The 19,477-nt window shown below is 37.5% G+C and overlaps 1 protein-coding gene across 1 annotated transcript in view; it reads left to right on the top strand.

Annotated features, from left to right (window-relative positions):
* Positions 1-18,347, top strand: part of PLXNA4 (plexin A4) — a 1,025,959-nt gene extending 1,007,612 nt beyond the window's left edge. The window contains exons 30-32 of the mRNA XM_073559904.1: positions 1,394-1,606; positions 5,078-5,228; positions 13,105-18,347. Coding sequence (XP_073416005.1) covers positions 1,394-1,606; positions 5,078-5,228; positions 13,105-13,200 — 460 coding nt within the window. The 3' untranslated portion in view covers positions 13,201-18,347. The remainder of the gene's footprint in view (positions 1-1,393; positions 1,607-5,077; positions 5,229-13,104) is intronic.
* Positions 18,348-19,477: the final 1,130 nt, after the last annotated feature.

The raw sequence follows: 19,477 nt of genomic DNA, 5'->3' as shown, positions 1-19,477 counted from the left end.
ACCGAGATCCATGGAAGCGTTTCAGAGTTATTACCTCATAAACGGACAGTGGTCAGAATTGTAAAAATTGGCCCGGGAGTTAACGTGCAAACCACCCTTGGTAGTGAAGGGGTTAAAAAGATGTAACCTTACGGCCATATGGTTCCTATAGTATAACTTTAAATGCCATTTCCAATTTCTTACATATTTTATTTAATAAAATGTCATTTATTTCCCAGCAAAATTTTGCATTGTGAATTGATTAAAGCTCTAACATTAGCAGTAGTATATAGATAAAATTGGAAAATAATGTTGTGTTCCGGAATATGCTGGCGCTATATCAGCAAATGTAATTAATAAATGAATAAAAAATAAATACATTTCCACATCTTAAAGGGAAAATCTGATGTTATACCTGCAATCCGTTCTGTGGGCAGCATGTTATAGAGCCGGAGAGGTGAACAGATTGGTATATGGGTTTTGTGGGACAGGAGACAGTATATTTTCTAACGTATTTATTAAAACTATGATATTTACATACTTATGGGTCTAGTTGGTGTTCTACTTGATGATTGGCAGCTACCTCTGTATAGAAAGTCATAATTGGAAGATTGTTATTCACTGATTAACAAGTTTCACTAAGCCAAAAATTCACAGGTGAATAAAATACAAGTACAGCTGAAGCTTTTCCTGCAAAACTATATAATAATGTGTTTAGCACATTCTACTCTATTCCATGTTAACTAGAGATGAGAGAATCAATTTCGAGGTGAATTTACTACAAATTGTATAAAAAAAAAATTTACTTTTGTGTAGCAAAATGTTTAGATGTTGCCCATCCACTATTTTTGTATTACAAAGGGTCTAAAAGGGGTTAAAAAGAACCCAAAACATTTTTACTCACTCTGCTTTCACCTCCTTTGCTGAATAGTAGAAATGCAATGAACTAATTAATACTTTACTGATGCCCTGCTGCTGCGATGGCTGCACTTTGGTTTCAAACTGGTTTATGTGTCCCATTTAATATATTAAACTCCATAGTATAAATGTTGGAAGGAAGCTCCTTAGCTCCCTCTAGAGGTGGTGGTGATAGCAAGATTTTCAGCATGCAATTCTATGCTTATGCAAAGCAATTGGAGCTCTATATCAGAAAAAATAACCTCAATATATTATGTATTAACAAACATAGAATTTTAGGTTTTTTGGAATTTGTAAAAACAATCTATTTTTTAGAGCATAAACGTACCATAATAAAATCTAGCTCTTTCGTATATAAAGGACATTTTTATGCCAAATACAATGTACTCATGAAAAATATGTGATATAATCATTGTTTTGCATTAAGAAAAAGCTATGTCACTAAATATGGTACAGTAGCTGTTTAATGCTAATTATATTTTGTTTCTCTTCGCAGCTTACCATTAAGGTTCTGGGTCAATGTCATCAAAAATCCCCAGTTTGTCTTCGACATCCACAAAAATAGCATTACAGATGCTTGTTTGTCTGTGGTGGCACAGACATTTATGGACTCATGCTCTACTTCAGAGCACCGCTTAGGGAAGGACTCTCCTTCAAACAAACTCCTTTATGCCAAGGACATCCCAAGTTATAAAAATTGGGTCGAAAGGTGAGTTTTATGTAAATATTGCCTAGGTACTGTATGTTCATCATTTGTTTATCCTGTATTCCTTAAAGCACCACTCCAGGATTTCTTTTTCAGCACTGGAGTGGCGCTTTGAATGTACGTTTCCTGCCCACGGTTATATACTGACCCTCCGCCGTCTTCACCGCTTTTCGGTCACAAACTGTGTCACAAGCTCTCAAAGAAAGTTTGAGCCAGAATGTGACTCTCATAGACTTGTATTGAAAAGTGACCTGTGCGCTGCTCCATGAAACACTGGAGCTGACGGCAGGTCACATTTTCGCCAGTGACCGAAGGGCAGCTATGCTGGAAAACAATCATGACAGTGGCAGGTGAGTATGAGACAGGGTGGCAGGTGGATTACATTTAAAGCACCACTCCAGTGGTGGAATAAAAAAAACGCTGGAGTGGTGCTTTAAAAGCCAATTTTAAACATTAATTTTTGCAAAACACATATTTAAAATGTTATTTTTGTACATCAAAATGTAATAAGCCACCCTTGCTTCTATCTAATGGATAAATAGATCTGCTTGTGTATAGCTGCTATCCACTAAACAATCAAATATAAAAGGAAACATGATTTAAAGGAGATATGTCATCATTTTGATGCTTCCTAAATGGAGTCCAGCATGAAGTATCCACAGAAGCCCTAGTAGCTTTATTTTGGATTAAAAAACACTGTTTAATTTGCTGTAACCCTGCTAGTCTTCTCAATTAATTGACACTTAGCCATAGAACAGAGCTTATTAGAGCTCTTGTTGGTACTGTTGCCACTACTGATTGACATCTTTCTGCTCATGCTCTAGAAAGGCAGAATCCAGTAATGCAATCGTGGAGAGAAGGCCTTAAAAAATGGAGGTTCATACAGCACAAGCAAAACTACATTCAAAGGCCCAGTAAATGACCTAGTGCTAGAATAAGGTTCTCTGCCCATATTTATGCTATCCTCAGATTAGGCAACATAAACTAGAGTTGGGTCAGGGCAGATAAAAAATATTTAGTCCCGTGCACAGAATGATAATGTAATACTGCAGGTCTGTTTGGTTACTCAAACCATCAGAACTTAAGGCCCCATTACACATAACGATGTCCCAGCGATCCCACCAACAATCCGACATGCACGATCAGCGATACCTGGCAGGGGGGGCTGGTCGCTGATGTGTGTCACACACAGCAATGTCGCTGGCAAGATCGCTGTGACATCACAAACTCAGCGATCTCACTAGCGATCTCGCTGTGTGTGACGAGGCCTTTAGGGTTAGGCCGAGGACACACTTGCAAGTGTAATTCGAGAAACTCGCATGGGTCTCTCGCATCAATATCTGGCGCTGCCGCCAGCACTCGGGAACGGAGTGTGCGGCTGCATGTATTTATGCAGCCGCACACTCTGATCCCAAATGACGGCGGCAGCACAGGGTATTGACCCCGGCTTAGTCTTGAGGTTGACTATTGATTTGTGATCAAGCACCCAGAATGTTAGAGTCACATGCATTCCTGTATACCACTGCCATGCAGTGGAGAGAGACGTATTGGAAGTATGTTCCATATGTTGCAAACTTCTGGCCTGAGAAAATGTCTGTGATAACATAATGATAACCCATCTGCCTTCCTTTTCTTTTATGCCTAATACTTTGTGAATACACAGAACATTTGGTGTCATATATACCAAACATATTGTGCTGGCTTATACAGTACCATTGCTAGTGCTTGCAAAGCCATTTTGTCCATCCACACCACACATGCTGTGATTCATTTTTTGCATTATGATTAAAAGGTTCTTAATATGAAAAAAGGAAAACTTTTAGCATGGATCCACATTTTTCATGTGAGTTTTTATTGAATGAAAAATTCACAGTTGGTGGTAATTATGTTTTACATCGAAATAGAAAATAGTGATTTTTCTAGCTGCTGTTTTCCCACCTGTACCAGCTATAAAAAAAAAACAAAGTACAGCCTGCTAATGCCGGCTTGGACATATTCACATGTGTCTTCTTGAATACAAATTAATTTGCAGACTTGTGATTGCTATATAAGTGTTTAGGAGCCATGTCGCTACTCTGTATTTTACAATGTAAATAGGAACTGCTCTAAAACTTAGGATACGCGCCCACGATCAGGAATTGCTGCGGTTTTGACGCTGCGTATTATGCCAAATGTTACAGCATAGTGGATGGGATTTAAAAAACTCCAATGTCCACTATGCGTGTATGAGCGCCTGCAGATCACCCGCAGACACTGACATGCATCGCGTCTTTCAGCAGCGCAGCATGTCAATTTCTATACTGGTCTCTGCAACAGAAATTTCACCAATAGAAATGCATTGAATGCAGTAAATCCGCATGGTTCAATGAACACATGAGGATTTACCTGCGTTCAATAAAATGCAGCGTTTTGGACGCAGCGAACATACACTGCGTCCAAAGCGCTGCTACTTCCAGATCGTGGTCACATAGCCTTAGAATTTCACTAAATATTTGGAGGAGACTTAGTTTGTGAATTTTGCATTTTCTCTGATTTGGAGCTTTTCTCTACCCGAATAAGACATAATCATGGGGTTTCCAATACAAAGCTCTCCTTCCATGTCCAACCACACATGAGTTATATACATATAAATGTGCAGGTTGTAGACTTTGGTTAGTTAAAGGGTTGATCAGGAGCTAAAAAATATAGTGAGTTTAATTATGGATTTAATATCTGCACTCGTTATTATCTAAGGTGTCCATGTCCAGTGGCACTTGTTAAGTTTCCTGCTCTACTCAGTAGGTATCGCTATGATATCCACAGGACACCTGTCAGCTATTCTAGTATCAGACTTCTGGTCCTAATTATAAAATCGTGTATCATGTTGCTGACTTCTTTGGTGCACAGAATGTCAGAATGAAGAAATTAAATATGTAAATGATTGAGTCTAATTAACTAGTTGACAGCAAAGCACAGATGTGAATGGCAATGACTGATTGCCTTCCTCGTGCGACGTCCGCTTATACAGGAATTACATGAGGGATGAAGGACATGGAGAATACAACATTCCTTAATGAATCAGAAGATGGGAAAATCTTTAGGGAATGAAATACAATGAAGCCCAAAGGATACAACAAAGATTTCTTTCACTTATTGTTGACAGCTTCAAAATGAATAAAAATGTATCAAAAATGTTGAATCTAATATATTTATCCAGGGGATCATGAGAATCTGTATAGAAATCTATCGACCTTTATGCGACTGTAGAACACTAATATGGTACAATGACTCCTGATATAAGAAGTGGTTCTCTATGTGCCTTAAAATGAACCCACTAAAATTACCAGTGGACCAAAAGAAAACAATTTCAAGGGTAAAAAAGTAATTATTGGAACCATATTCAAAATGTTCTTATTTAAGTAAACATGAAGTTTTGTTGGTTTTTGTGATTTCAGGGTACTCTAAAAAATGCTTTTCTATTTGTTCTTTTTCCAGGTACTATTCTGACATTGCCAAAATGCCAGCTATCAGTGACCAAGATATGAATGCTTACTTGGCAGAGCAATCCCGTATGCACATGAATGAGTTCAACACTATGAGTGCGCTCTCAGAGATCTACTCATATGTTGGAAAGTATAGCGAAGAGGTAATTACCTGATTGTGCATCATGGTTTCCATAGAATACTCATGGAATTTTTTGTTGCTGCTTTGTATGTTGCTTGCTTTTACAGAGTATACGTGGAGCATTAGTACAGTCTATTACTACTGCGGTTATTTAAATATTTGATTTAAAGGGGTAAAATAGGACTGACTTAGTGAGAAAGAGAAGTGGTTTCATGTGACTCTGTGCACAAACGTTTTTATACAAAGTGAGTCAACTAATAGATGTTAACTTAGACTAGATAGTCTAAAAATGTGCCAAATTTATGAAACAGCATTAATCACTATGTTAAATTTGATGAATTTTAAGATTAACTAAGTTCCTAAAATTGCTCTTGACTATCAGCCCACTAAGCAGGTTAACAAATTGGTTAACACGCAAAGTGCTGGTTTGTTGGGTTCGCTGTTTTTTAAGTGGGCTTAATAATCATCATTATCAGGAGAATATTGTCCTGTGTAAACAGGAGATGTGCTTCCCGTCAATAATATGAAATTTTATGCACAGAGAATGATTGTAGTAAAGATCATTCTGTGTGTGTTGAATTGTAGTCAGCCTGTCTAAACCGGTAACCAAACAAGCACTGATCGGCTTGTATGTAGTCAATTGATGACCATTAAATTAGCATGAATGTGCCATGAAAACCCATTTTAACCCTTTCCTGACATCCGATGTACTATCCCGTCCATGGGACTCGGGTCCCTATGCCCATGGACGGGATAGTACGTCTACCGCGATCAGTGGCGCCCACGTGGTGAGCGCCGCTGATCGCGGCCGGGTGTCAGCTGATTATCACAGCTGACACCCGGCACAATGTGTCAGGGGCAGTCACGGACCGCCCCCGACACGTTAAACCCTTGCACACCGCGATCAAACATGATCGCGGTGTACCGGGAGTTAAAGGGAAGCATCGGCAGGGAAGGGGCTCCCTCCGTGCTTCCCTGAGCCCCCCACGGCAGCGCAATGTGCAGCGCTGCTGCGGGGGGCTCCTTTCCTGCAGGCCCCCGAATCCAAGATGGCGACGGGGGCCTTCGGGAGGCCTGCAGGAAGCTGGCTTCCTCAGTGCCTGCAAAGCGTAGGCATGAGGAAGCCTTCTGCACTGCCTGTGACAGATCGCTGATCTGTCACAGTGATCTGTGATGTGACAGATCAGCGATCTGTCACAGGACAGTGATGTCCCATCTGGGACTATTTAATAAAGTTAAAAAAAAATAAAAAAAATGTTAAAATAGTTTAAAAAAAATCGCCAAATAAATTAGAAAAAAAAAATATTCCCCCAAATAAATCCATTTTTTGGAAATAACAAAAAAAAAACAATAAAAGTACACATATTAGTTATCGCCGCATCCGTAACGTCCTGCCCTATAAAACTGTCCCATTAGTTAACCCCTTTAGCGAAGCCCTTAAAAAATAAAAATAAAAAACAAAGCAAAAAATAATGATTTATTATCATACCGCCAAACAAAAAGTGTAATAACGCGCGATCAAAAAGACACATATAAATATCCATGGTACCGCTGAAAACGTCATCTTGTCCCGCAAAAAACGAGCCACCACACAGCATCATCAGCGAAAAAATAAAAAAGTTATAGCTCGCAGAATAAAGCGATGCAAAAATAATTATTTTTTATATAAAATAGTTTTCATTGCATAAAACCGACAAAACATAAAAAAAGACCTAAATGAGGTATCGCTGTAACCATACTGACCCGAAGAATAAAACTGCTTTATCAATTTTAAACGCACCCCCCCAAAAGAAATTCATGAAACGCAGGTTTTTGTTCATTCTGTGTCCCAAAAATCGGAATAAAAAGCGATCAAAAAATGTCACGTGCCCGAAAATGGTACCAATAAAAACGACAACTCGTCCCGCAAAAAATAAGACCTCACATGGCTCGGTGGGTCAAAATAAGGAAAAATTATAGCTCTCAATATGTGGTGATGCAAAAACTATTTTTACAATAAAAAGCGTCTTTTAGCGTGCGACAGCTGCCAAATATAAAAACTGCCATAAATAGTAAATCAAACCCCCCGTTATCACCCCCTTAGTTAGGGAAAAATAAAATAAAAAAATGTATTTATTTCCATTTTTCCATTAGGGTTAGGGTTAGGGCTAGGGTTAGGGCTAGGGTTAGGGTTAGGGTAGGGTTAGGGCTAGGGTTAGGGCTAGGGCTAGGGTTAGGGCTAGGGTTAGGGTTAGGGTTAGGGCTGAGATTAGGGTTAGGGGTGTGTTGGGGTTCGGGTTGGAGTTAGAATTGGGGGTTTCCACTGTTTGGGCACATCAGGGGCTCTCCAAATGCAACATGGCGTCTGATCTCAATTCCAGCCAATTCTGAGTTGAAAAAGTCAAATTGTGCTCCTTCCCTTCCAAGCTCTGCCATGCACCCAAACAGAGTTTTACCCCCACATGTAGCGTATCAGCCTACTCAGGACAAATTGCAAAGCAATTTTTGGGGTCCAATTTCTCCTGTTACCCTTGGTAAAATAAAAAAATTGAACCTGAAGTATTTTTTTTGTGAAAAAAAGTTAGATGTTCATTTTTTTTTTAAATATTCAAAAAAATTCCTGTGACGCACCTAAAGGGTTAATAAACTTCTTGAATGTGGTTTTGAGCACCTTAAGGGGTGCAGTTTTTAGAATGGTGTCACTTTTGGGTATTTTCTATCATATAGACCCCTCAAAGTGGCTTCAAATGTGATGTGGTCCTAAAAATAAAATGGTGTTGTAAAAATGAGAAATCGCTGGTCAACTTTTAACCCTTATAACTTCCTAACAAAAAAAAATTTTGGTTCCAAAATTGTGCTGATGTAAAGTAAACATGTGGGAAATGTTAGTTATCAAGTTTTTTGTGTGCCGTATCTCTGTGATTTAAGGGCATAAAAATTCAAATTTGAAAAATTGCGAAATTTTCAAAATTTTTGCCAAATTTCCATTTTTCTCACAAATAAACGCAAGTTATTTGAATGAAATTTTACCACTAACATGAAGTACAATATGTCATGAGAAAACATTGTCAGAATCACCGGGATCCATGGAAGCGTTCCATAGTTATGACCTCATAAAGGTACAGTGGTCAGAATTGTAAAAATTGGCCCGGTCATGAACGTGCAAACCACCCTTTGGGGTGAAGGGGTTAAAAGGAACCTATCGCCAGAAAAAAACACTATTAACCTGCAGATTTAAGGTTAATCTGCAGGTAAATAGCGTTATTAACCTACATGGCGCCTACACTTAGCTGAACGCTGTGGAGAGAAAATGAAGTTTTTTCCTCCCAGCTGTGTTCCGAATTCAGTTATGGGGGAGGTGCCCCTGGTCCCAATGCAGAGCTAATGTCAGACAGGTCCGATTGCTGAACCCACGCCGACGCCACCTCTGTGGCTGAAACTGGAATGCTGCTGGGTCGAATAAAGTTAATTTTCTCCCTGCAGTGTTCGGTTAAGTGCGGGCACCGGGGAGGGTACTGACCCTATATCTGCAGGTTAATAGTATTTTTGCTGGTGACAGGTTCCATTTAAGCTGTCTGAAAATTAGAGTTTTAGCAAACCATAATAAATTGTATCAAACATAGACAACCATAACTACAGTACACCACAACATAATTAGTTGTGTGAGACTGAAATGGTATTATGGAGTGTCACAAGACACACTTGAAAAAAATAATGGTACTTAAATTTACTAAGAATTTTTTTTAGACTTTATGGCCTATAACTCTTTAGTGTGCTTGGATGACAACTATTAGACATATCATAGCAGGACTTAAAAGATAACCTTATCCGATTCATTTAGAGATCTAGGAGTGTTAACATAGAAGATCAATGTATTGTGCGTCTGTTATTCGTTAACGTATTCGTAAATGTGGGAAGTGAGAAAGGCTTATGAAGTAATGCCAGCTCTGTGATGAGCCTAGCATCTGAGACTGACATAGAACATCTGGGGAGCCATCGACATATCAACAAAGAAATTAAGAAAACATATGGACCCTGTTCAGAAATAAACTTGGATACATACTGATAAAGAGACACATGCAGAAATAGTGCATATTGTATGCTTTATGATAATGATTCCCCAGATAGTAAGTAATTCATATGGTGCAATGATTTCCTATGCAGCCAGCAAAGTCAAATCTAACTTGAGAGTTCTAATCTCTGAGCGTTAATGGCTTTCCCTGCTTTATGGCAGGATACATCTCATTGCACAACACATCTCATTGCTCAGCCCATCTCAAATCTAGCAGGAAATTCTTCATTCTAATTAAAAACTTACTTAATTATTGGCTTAGGGAAATTAATTGGCTGCTGATATCAGCTTGCCAGCTCAACAGCTGAGAATAGTTGAGCAAAATGCATAGTTTCACTTTGCACATATGCACGCTGTTTCACTCCAAGGCAATGCCTGAATCTATAAATATTGTTTGGTAAGTATAGTTATACTGAAATAATTTGAAATCAGCTATTATATTAATTTTATTGATAATCATTCATTTTGTAATATTGTTTAACTTGGATGGTATAAGTGATTTCAGAATAACCCACCAATTCTGTTTTTTCTCTAAATCCCAGTATATTTACTTTTATTACATGATATATGGTTTAGTGGTTATACAGCCAATTAAAGAGTAGTTTAAAGAGTTTGAAATGCGAATTGATTAACTCACTGATATACAATCAATATAATAGCTGCCCCAATTTAACTGAGGAATATGGTAACTACACAAACTAAAATATCATAATTAACAACAGAAACCATCAAATCAATATAAATAGTAAGAGTAGCAGAGTAGCTCAGTGGATACTGTAGCCTTGCAGTGCTGGGTTCCTGGGTTCAAACTCCAAAGACATCTACAAGGAGTTTGAATGTTTTCCCTGTATTTGTGTGGGTTTCCTCCGGTGGGTTTCCTCCAGGTACTCCAGTTTCCTCCCACATTCCAAGCATATACTAATAGAGAATTTAGATTGAGAGCCCCAATAGGGAAAGTGATGATGACGATGATGTCTGCAAATCGCTGTAGAATTAATGGCGCTTTATAAGCGAGTAAAATAAATAATTAACAGTTTACTTACATGGCATACACAACTAGATCATCAAAAGAGGAAAGATGACAAGTTTGTTCTCTAAAGTCAACAGTCAACAGTCCTGGTAGGAATGGTGAACATCTATTCATCAAGATATGTGGATATGGTTTGAATCCGATCATCTGCCAGTATCAAAGCAGTCTTCCCACCTTGGGCAATACTGTGGTTAGTGGATTTTGAATGTGAACAGAAGCTGCTATGGCAGAATAGAGTGAAGTAGAGGCTATGTTCCACTCTATAAACTGTAGATATGTAGATTACTGCCAACAGCTGATTGGTGGAGGTTCCATGTGTTGGATTCCCTCTGATCTGACCTATCCAGAGAAAGGATCATCAATGTTAAACCCCTTTAATAACAGTTGGGTAAAATTGATTGGTACCACATATCCATGTCTGAACTTGCCCAAAGCAGTGTGAAAGCAATCTTAGGATACAGCATGATCCGCTGAAAAGACAGTGAAAAACTAATAGTAGACATGTCTTGGTTGCCTGTCGTTGAGATGATATACTTAGGATTACAGTTGACTGTGATCAACTTCCAACAGTGATTTTTGCTGCTACTTCTGTTCTTGTATTACATGACTTGCTGTAGTTACAGTCATATAGTTTGTCAACTTTGGTGACATTCGCTATAAACTATAATTGGTTGAATGAATGTGAAAAAATTGGCCTATTCTATTGTTGACAACTTAATTATAAAGCAATAACTGACATGCTATCGTATCTTGGAAAAATCTAATTAGAAATGATACTGTAAAAAGCTTGTTTTCTGTGTTTCAATCCATACAGTGTAGATATTGTTATGACCACACAATCAGAGTGACAATCATAATAACAGAGGCCAAGTAAATTGAAAAGCCTTGCAAAATAAATACAAAAGCAATAAAGGCTGCACGTACTGAGAAATTAGAGCAAAGTTCTAGCTATTATTTGGTGAATCTTAGATACTTTAATGAACATTCCAATCCATATGTACATCAATTTTATATACTGCTTCTGTTTTGTACTAATGTGAAAATGAGTTTGCTGTTTTCTTCTGATTACGTTTGGTGTTTGAAGATATTTTGCTGTCAGTTGCCCACCAAACCTTTTGATTGCTTAGTTTATCCCCATTGCACGTAGAACTGCAGGACTTGCTCGAAATCTTTTATCTGGGTGTTGATGAATTTATCTCATTACAACTAGGTTGCAGCATTACTTCTCTATCTCTTTTAGAAGCACTTGTGTTCCCTTTGAAAGCATTGCTGTCTGTTCCTGACAGTCGTTTGCCACAAAATAATTAGTCATTACATACTGCGCTTTTCACTGGTTGACATCACCCCAAATCCTAATGGGTTTCAGAGAACAAAAGAAAACTTGCTTAAGTTAGTGATGCCACTCGCAAGGCGCACAATTTATTTGGTAACAAACAGCAGAGGAGTTATGTGCATTAGATGAACATTTTCTATGAAGATTAGTCTATCAGTTTTGGCATGTGGATGGAATCATTAACAATGCTATATTCTTTTAGATAGCCTATGCTTTTTCAAAGAGTGTATCACTGCACTTTCGTAAAGATTGCAGTCAATACCACATAGACCATCAAAACCAACTTATCGTTTTGTAAAATAGCACTGATTCAGAACACTGTATCGATAACTTATTCTACCCTAGTTGACTATCTGATACTAGAGCTCATTAAGAACATAGGAGTGGGCCATATCAATATCAATCAAAGCCAGCAATTCAAAGAGAACCAATGACCATCTATTTGTGTAGGCCTCCTGAATCTCTGCTGATGAAATCCAACTGATTTTTGCTTCTCAGCATAGATAAGCTTTGACCAGAGAGGTCTGGCAGTGGTTTTCAACCCACTATCCATTCAGTATACATGTATGTTCAACTAGGCTGAGCATATATGGGTGAAGAAGTATCAGGAGGAATGGCTGTTGGCCGAATGTGCATGGGCTCACTGTTTGGTAATGCTCTGACAAAAAAGTATAAATCTTGGAAACGATGAAGCATTGAACAGTGTGATAGAAAATAGCAAAATATTCAATATTTAATGAAAAAACTTTTTGCCAAAAACCACTTGCTAATATGTTGATATCAGAACTTCAGATTGACTCTTCCTTACAAGGAACAAGGGGAAATTGTATCCTGAAATTCCATTAAGCTATATCCCTTACTCCATAGCTCTTTCTTAAGTGCTTGACACTTGTTTAATAAGCTCGCTAAAAAAAACACTGTGTAATCTGTTTTTCACACCTGACTCTTTAGCTAAATAAATGAAAAGAACTCCATACACATTAGACTAATGTTGGCTGATCCTGCCATTATCGACTTGTTTGACAAACTGTGTAATAACTATGGGGACGTCAGACAAGAAATATTGTCTGGGGAGTTAAAGATTCGGTATGTTTCAGACTGCCAATCATTTTGTTCTTTGATGAGCCACCACCAGATGACTCTCACATGGAGAATACAGGAATGCTAGGCAGAATGTGCACTTCTGTGTATGGGATTGCTGGCCATGAAGGCTGCTGACCAAACATTCATCTGAAGCATCATTTGACCTAAAACCATCTCATGTGTATGACGAGCTAAAGAACAGTCATACAGAAGTAGGTATTTTATGGACACACATCAGATTTAGGATAAAAAAGTGAAAAAAGACATGGCAGTTTCATGATAAGCTATATTTTGTATTGATATACCCATTTTTTTTACATGCAAACTCTATTTCAGGTTAAACATTCAATAATTCTGTATGTACAGTGTGTTAACACTTGTATCTTTCTTTTTTGTTACAGATTTTAACAGCTTTAGATCAAGATGACCAAGCTGGAAAGCAAAAACTTGCCTACAAATTAGAACAAGTCATTGCCCTGATGAGTGTAGACAGCTGAAAACTGTTCTTCCAGGGTACCCTGGAAGGGATAAACCAAGCCGTGCCTCAGTTAAGATTGTCATCTTTACCAAGTGCAAGTTCGGATTGGCTGGATGCAGAGTCTTCTGCTTCCTCTTCTTCCTTCTATGAACCTCATGGATATAACAAATAAGGGAGGACATACAGTGTGGAAAACATTGGGATACAAAAACATTCTAGTTAAGACCTCTGCTTACAGAAAAACTATTGTGCTATCCAGTATGGAGAGCAAAAAGGTCTTACATGATGTGCTGCTTTTGGCTTTCTTTTCCTGCCATGATTTGGTTTGGATGGAATATGAACCTAGTATTAATGAATTTTAAACCATAAAACAGAATCTTTCTTTGGCAGAAAAAGGCATTATTGATATCCCAACTACATGACTCAAGATGTATCTTCATGTAAACCTTCACATGGAGCATAAAACAAAAACTATCAAAATTCCTTTAATCAATCAGAGGCCCTTAGAAGAAAGAAGTTATTCTACTTTTCTTACCATTTTCCTCATTCAACCAACCCAAAAAAGTTATTGTCCTGCAAGCTATTCAATGCATCTGCTTCATTTCAATATTCCCAAGAAACTAAAATTGTTTGATAAACTCAAAGTATGAAGAAACAAGAAAGACCATGCAGATGACTTTCAATATCCATACTAATGACTTATAAGCTAGGTATAAGAAAACATCATACTCCAAAGCTCAGTTCCATCTTACAGTTCATTGAACATTGATCTTCAGCCTCAACATTTTTCATCATAAGACGCAAATACCAATAGCTGTTCTGTTTAATTTGGTAAATGTGCACCATCTTATGCTCCAGGTTCAGAAATTGGTCGGTTTAAGTGAAATCTTCACATTCCAAATGGTACAGTCAAAGCTTCAAGGTTATTTGCCTGTAGCGTATATTAATAATGGACGGTTATATACTAAGACCTATTATAAAAATACAAGATGATGTATTACGTATGTTTGAGCATTTGGATCCATTGTTTTACATACAGGCAATTACTACTGGAAGCTTTTAATGAATCAAGGTAATTGAATACACTTTAGCACAATTCACTTTAGACCTAATATGTAATGTAAGATAGGAGAAAAGTAAACTTTTCATCCATTTAAACACAATGAAATTCATTTTCACTCATTCAGTCTTGGGAGTATTAAACTTGTTCTCGAAGGCTTGAAATATAAAAGTACTTCACTTGTTTTGAAACTGCCATTTGGAAAAAAGGAGCACAAAATTACAATAATCATGCAAAAAATAAATAAAACAGAATATCAGCACAATTTTTATTTGGAATGACAGAAAAGAATGTCTCCAATTGAAAAGATTAGCATTGCCTGTGAATGCAACCAGCATAAGTGACAAGTAGCTACTCATTTTAAGGCTATTGCTTTGAAATTTCAGGTGATTCCAACACGGTTACTCTAACTTGTTTTGTAATTTTGCAGAATTTACAGTTCAGTATTTTAGAAGATTAAACTTTACTTTTTTTTTTTTGGGACAGTAGTAACACATGGAAATTTCCCTATTCTCTGAGCATTTTTTATATTAACTAATAAAGTACATATCACTAAATCAAAGGAATACACTAGAATGAATTCAATTTGGAACAAGCTGGAAATTGATGCAAAACAATTGGTTCATCTCTATTTTTGTTGATAGCACTTAATCCCTTATGCACCTTATTTGAACTTTTCATAGTATTTGCTTTTAATTAGCTGATGGTTACTGAACTCCACTTGCCATTTAATTGGAGTCTGAAGCTTTGGATGGCTACTACCAAGGGGAAGGAGAAGCATCACACACAAAGGATTGTAGACAAAACCAAAGGTTATGGTGGCACAACATTGTCACATCTCAAAGGCTTTCTTCTCATCCTCATGAGGATAGTGATGGAAAGGACAAACCCGTTTGCATTTGTGTCTGCTCCAGTCCCGATATCTCGCATGAAATGTAAGAAGATGATAAGTAAACAATTGGATTTGCACAGCTGTACAGAAAAATACAAGTAGACCACTATGCTATCTAACTCAGTCATCCTTTATTTGTATGGTACATATTTTTTTCCGATTTTTTTTTTCAAATAAAAATGGCAACCTCAGACAATTAAAACGTTAAGAAAAGAAAATAAGTACATATAGAAAAATGTAACTTTTCGTGTTGACCATTGTGAGCTTCAAAGCTGCCTGTCTTTATTCCCTTTACTTTTTTTTATTTCTTATTCTGACCTTCTTCTTGCCTTGAGATCTGCCAGATTTGTGCTGTGAATGTGTAGGGTCTTGGCCCTGGAGTTCCAGAGGTACATACCTTAGCTTTCAGGGTTTATTTTTATTTCATTTTCTATCTGAAAATAGAGCATGTCAATACAGTTAATTCTGAGAGAAAACTAAAGCCTTGCTGATGATGTGGATGTGGTTTCCATTTTATTCCTTCCTTTTTAAGTTCTTTCCTTTGATTTTGTCTGCCTGAGATCATTGATCTGAGTGGTTTGTCATGTGACTATATTCAATGTTAAGGTGGAAACTTTATCAAAGTCTTTAAAGTAGAATAGGTTTATGAAATGAACAGAAAATGTTCCTAAACCTGTATGATGCTATACCTTATTCCATAAACCTTTAAATTCTGCCTTAAACAGAAAGAGTTTTAAGGCTCACAAATATATACAAGGGTTGAGGTCCTAATCCAGGCTACCTAAATAATACACTGGCATTTAAAAAAAACACAAGCCTATTCCACTCTTTCCCTCATGGGGGACCATTGAAGCCTGTTGTACAAAAATAAAAACGGAGTGGACTTCAAAGCAGGGGAAATTAATAAAGTATTCTCTATTGTATTTCCTGGTCATAAAAATATTAATTTAACTCTTCAAATATTTTTTTTCAATGAAAGAGAAAAATTGATTTGAAGAACAAATTCAGAAAAGGAGGTAATTATTTAAAGATAAAAGAAAAATATACCTAATGTATAAGTAAAATACCTCCTATAATAAACATTAGGCTTAGGATAAGCAAGTGTAAAATCTACCACACGTGTCATACTGTATATCATCAAACCTCTTGGTATTTAGTTAATTTTTCATTTTGCGCATGTATGACAAACTCTGATGTGTCCCTCAATACCATTTACAAGTTCCACAGTCAGGCTCCAGACTATACGTATCTGATAATTTACAAGATCCAAGGACGCCACCAAATTTAAGTTGAAGATACACAGAAAAACATAAAATATTTTCCCTATTTTCATAGGGATTACCCTTTCCTTCCTTTTTATACCCTTTCCCCATCCCCCCCACTGAAATCTTGTTAACTTTCCTACCTCCCCCTCTCCTCTTCTTCTCTCCACCCACCCTTTAGGCTTAGGCCTGTTTCACACATCCGTTTGTCACCATCAGTCAAAATCCGCCGATTTGCAAAAAAAACGGATCCGCCATTTATCTTGGCGGATCCGTTTTTTTCCCCATTGACTTTCATTATCGGCAGATTTTGACTGAGGATCGTCCGTTGCATCTGTATTTCTGTGGATCCGCCAAAATTTTGGTGTCCGCGGAGATTACCGAACGGGCAATGCAACCTTTTTTGGCGTCCGGATCCGTATTTTTCTCTTTTGCTACATGTTTAACCCTAAATCCATCTGGCTGCTGGATAAAATCTCTCTCTCTTTTCCCATTCAATCACACTGAGTTGCCCGTTCACGCTCCACAATCCCGTGAGATGCCCGTTCACGATCCCGCGAGATAACCGTTCCCGCTCCATGATCCCGCGACATGCCCATTCACGCTCCACGATCCCGCTCCATGATCCCGCGATATCCCGTTCACGCTCCATGATCCCGCGAGATGCAAGTCCACGATCCCCCGACATGCCCTCTCTTCTGGATGCCGCTACATCGCCGGTATTTTTTTTCTTTTTTGTTTTCAGGCGCGGTTCCTTTAAAATTACCGTATCGGCGGATCCCAGGGCACCAATGGTCCGGTGGCTCCCGTTGGTGTTTCATGGGCCACAGATCCGTTTTCCGCCATTTTGGCGGATTTCGACTGACCTGAAAAACTGAAGTGTGAAACAGGCCTTAAATTGTGTTTCTCCCTCTAAAATGGTTTAAAATACCAATAAAAACAATTAAATAAGAAAAAAGCTTTGTATATAGCATTATGAAAGAGACATTTCCTGATGAGAAGGTTCTCTGTTCTGTATCGCATGTGTGTCATACAAACATGCAAAAGAGATTATGCTTTTATCTACAACTTCAACTTCAGTCCGGTGACTTAGAGTCCTTGGATCTTGTACTATGCATATGGAAATAAAATATTTCTCCAGAAGCTGCTGATTATGGTTCTTCATGCTAATACATGTATCCGTTTCATCATTGAAGTGTATAATGATGTCAGAAGTAAAAAATCTGTGAGTCTGATTAAATCATTAAAATGCTAAATTGGTTTTCCAGGCTTTAACATTTATAGCGGAACCTTAGCATAAGCAATCAATCCAAGAAAGGTGGGAACACAAGCCCTAGAAGCCCACAGAATGAAACTGCCTTTTCATTGCAGTACCATACTTAAAGGCAAGTTAGTAGAAGCCCCGTGAAATGTGTTACATAGATGCTACATTTACAGTTAAAGACTACATAGTCAATGTTCAATCATATGAACCCTAATACAAAAGGTATAGAATATATATCTTTATTATTACATGTAAATTCAGATAATAAAATGTTAAAATATTAGTCCTCACAATGAAAATCAAAATTTAGCCACAAGATGGCGCCATAATTAGTAAAAAGCACAATAATACACAGCCTGATGGTAAGGCCTCTTTCACACATCCGTCTGTCACCATCAGTCAAAATCCGCCGTTTTGCAAAAAAACGGATCCGCCTTTTTTCTTGGCAGATCTGTTTTTTTCCCATTGACTTGCATTATCGGTGGATCTTGACGGATGGTCATCCGTTGGATCCGTTTTTTTAACGGATCCGCCAAAATTTTGGCATCCGCAGACATGACAGGATGGACACTGAAACGTTTTTTTGCTGGCCGGATTCACATTTGTACACTGCGCACACTGCGTGAATATATATAAAAATATCAACAATTATATATATATATATATAAATCACCTTGTACTATCAATAAGGTGCATAAGTTAGCAGAAATGTTCCATACAATCAACAATTGTGTAACATAAGCAACTGTGCAAAATAAGCAATGGAAAAAAAGTGGTGTGCACAATGTGCTACCAACTGCTCCTTTAAGGAGATGTGTAACCATGTGAACACACTGCAATAGAAATGCAAATAAGCTGTGAAATATAACAATAAAAGAATAGTGTCGACAATGTGCTAACAGCTCCTTTGAGGGAGTGTGCAAAATAAGCAAACCAAGTGCAGATAAAGTGCAATTAGGCTGTGGCAAGGACAATACCTGCAAAGTGCTATGGCGCCTGGCTTCCCTACATACATTTCGGGGATGATTGCCTTCTTCCAGGGGACACTACCCTGGAAGAAGGCAATTATTGCCGAAACATAGGTAGGGAAGCCAGGACATTGTGGACACTATTCTTTTATTGTTATATTGTAGGTATTGACCCTTTCACAGCTTATCTGCATTTCTATTGCAGTGTGTTCACATGGTTACACATCTCCTTAAAGGAGCAGTTGGTAGCACATTGTGCACACCACTTTTTTTCATTGCTTATTTTGCACAGTTGCTTATGTTACACAATTGTTGATTGTACTGCACATTTCTGCTAACTTATGCACCTTATTGATAGTACAAGGTGATTTATATATATATATATCTATATATACAATTGTTGATATTTTTATATATATTCACGTTCATTATTTTTTTGTGTGTTACCACCAGGCTGTGTATTATTGTGCTTTTTACTAATTATGGCTCCATCTTGTGGCTAAATTTTGATTTTCATTGTGAGGACTATTATTTTAACATTTTATTATCTGAATTTACATGTAATAATAAAGATATGTATATTTTATACCTTTTGTATTTTGGTTCATTTATACATCCCCTCTTTCATATGATTAAGTCTTAATATGGTGTAGAACCTTTTTTTGTCCGTTTTAATTTTAACAGGTGATCTTTTCCTATTTTATTGTGTATATCACATCAGTTGCTTTTAATTTTGAATATAGTCAATGTTCAAGCAAATCTAAAAATGTTCGCTAACATATTGACATTTTTACATTTTGGGTGGAAAGCTTCTTTAAAAAGGCGTCTGTCACTGCTAAATAAATATATG

The sequence above is a fragment of the Dendrobates tinctorius genome, unplaced genomic scaffold (genome assembly GCF_039654945.1).
Source record: "Dendrobates tinctorius isolate UK_male_01 unplaced genomic scaffold, ASM3965494v1 ptg000281l, whole genome shotgun sequence".
NCBI lineage: Eukaryota > Metazoa > Chordata > Amphibia > Anura > Dendrobatidae > Dendrobates > Dendrobates tinctorius.
The sequence above is the reverse complement of the archived record's forward strand: the minus strand, read 5'-3'. Positions and strand labels throughout refer to the sequence as shown.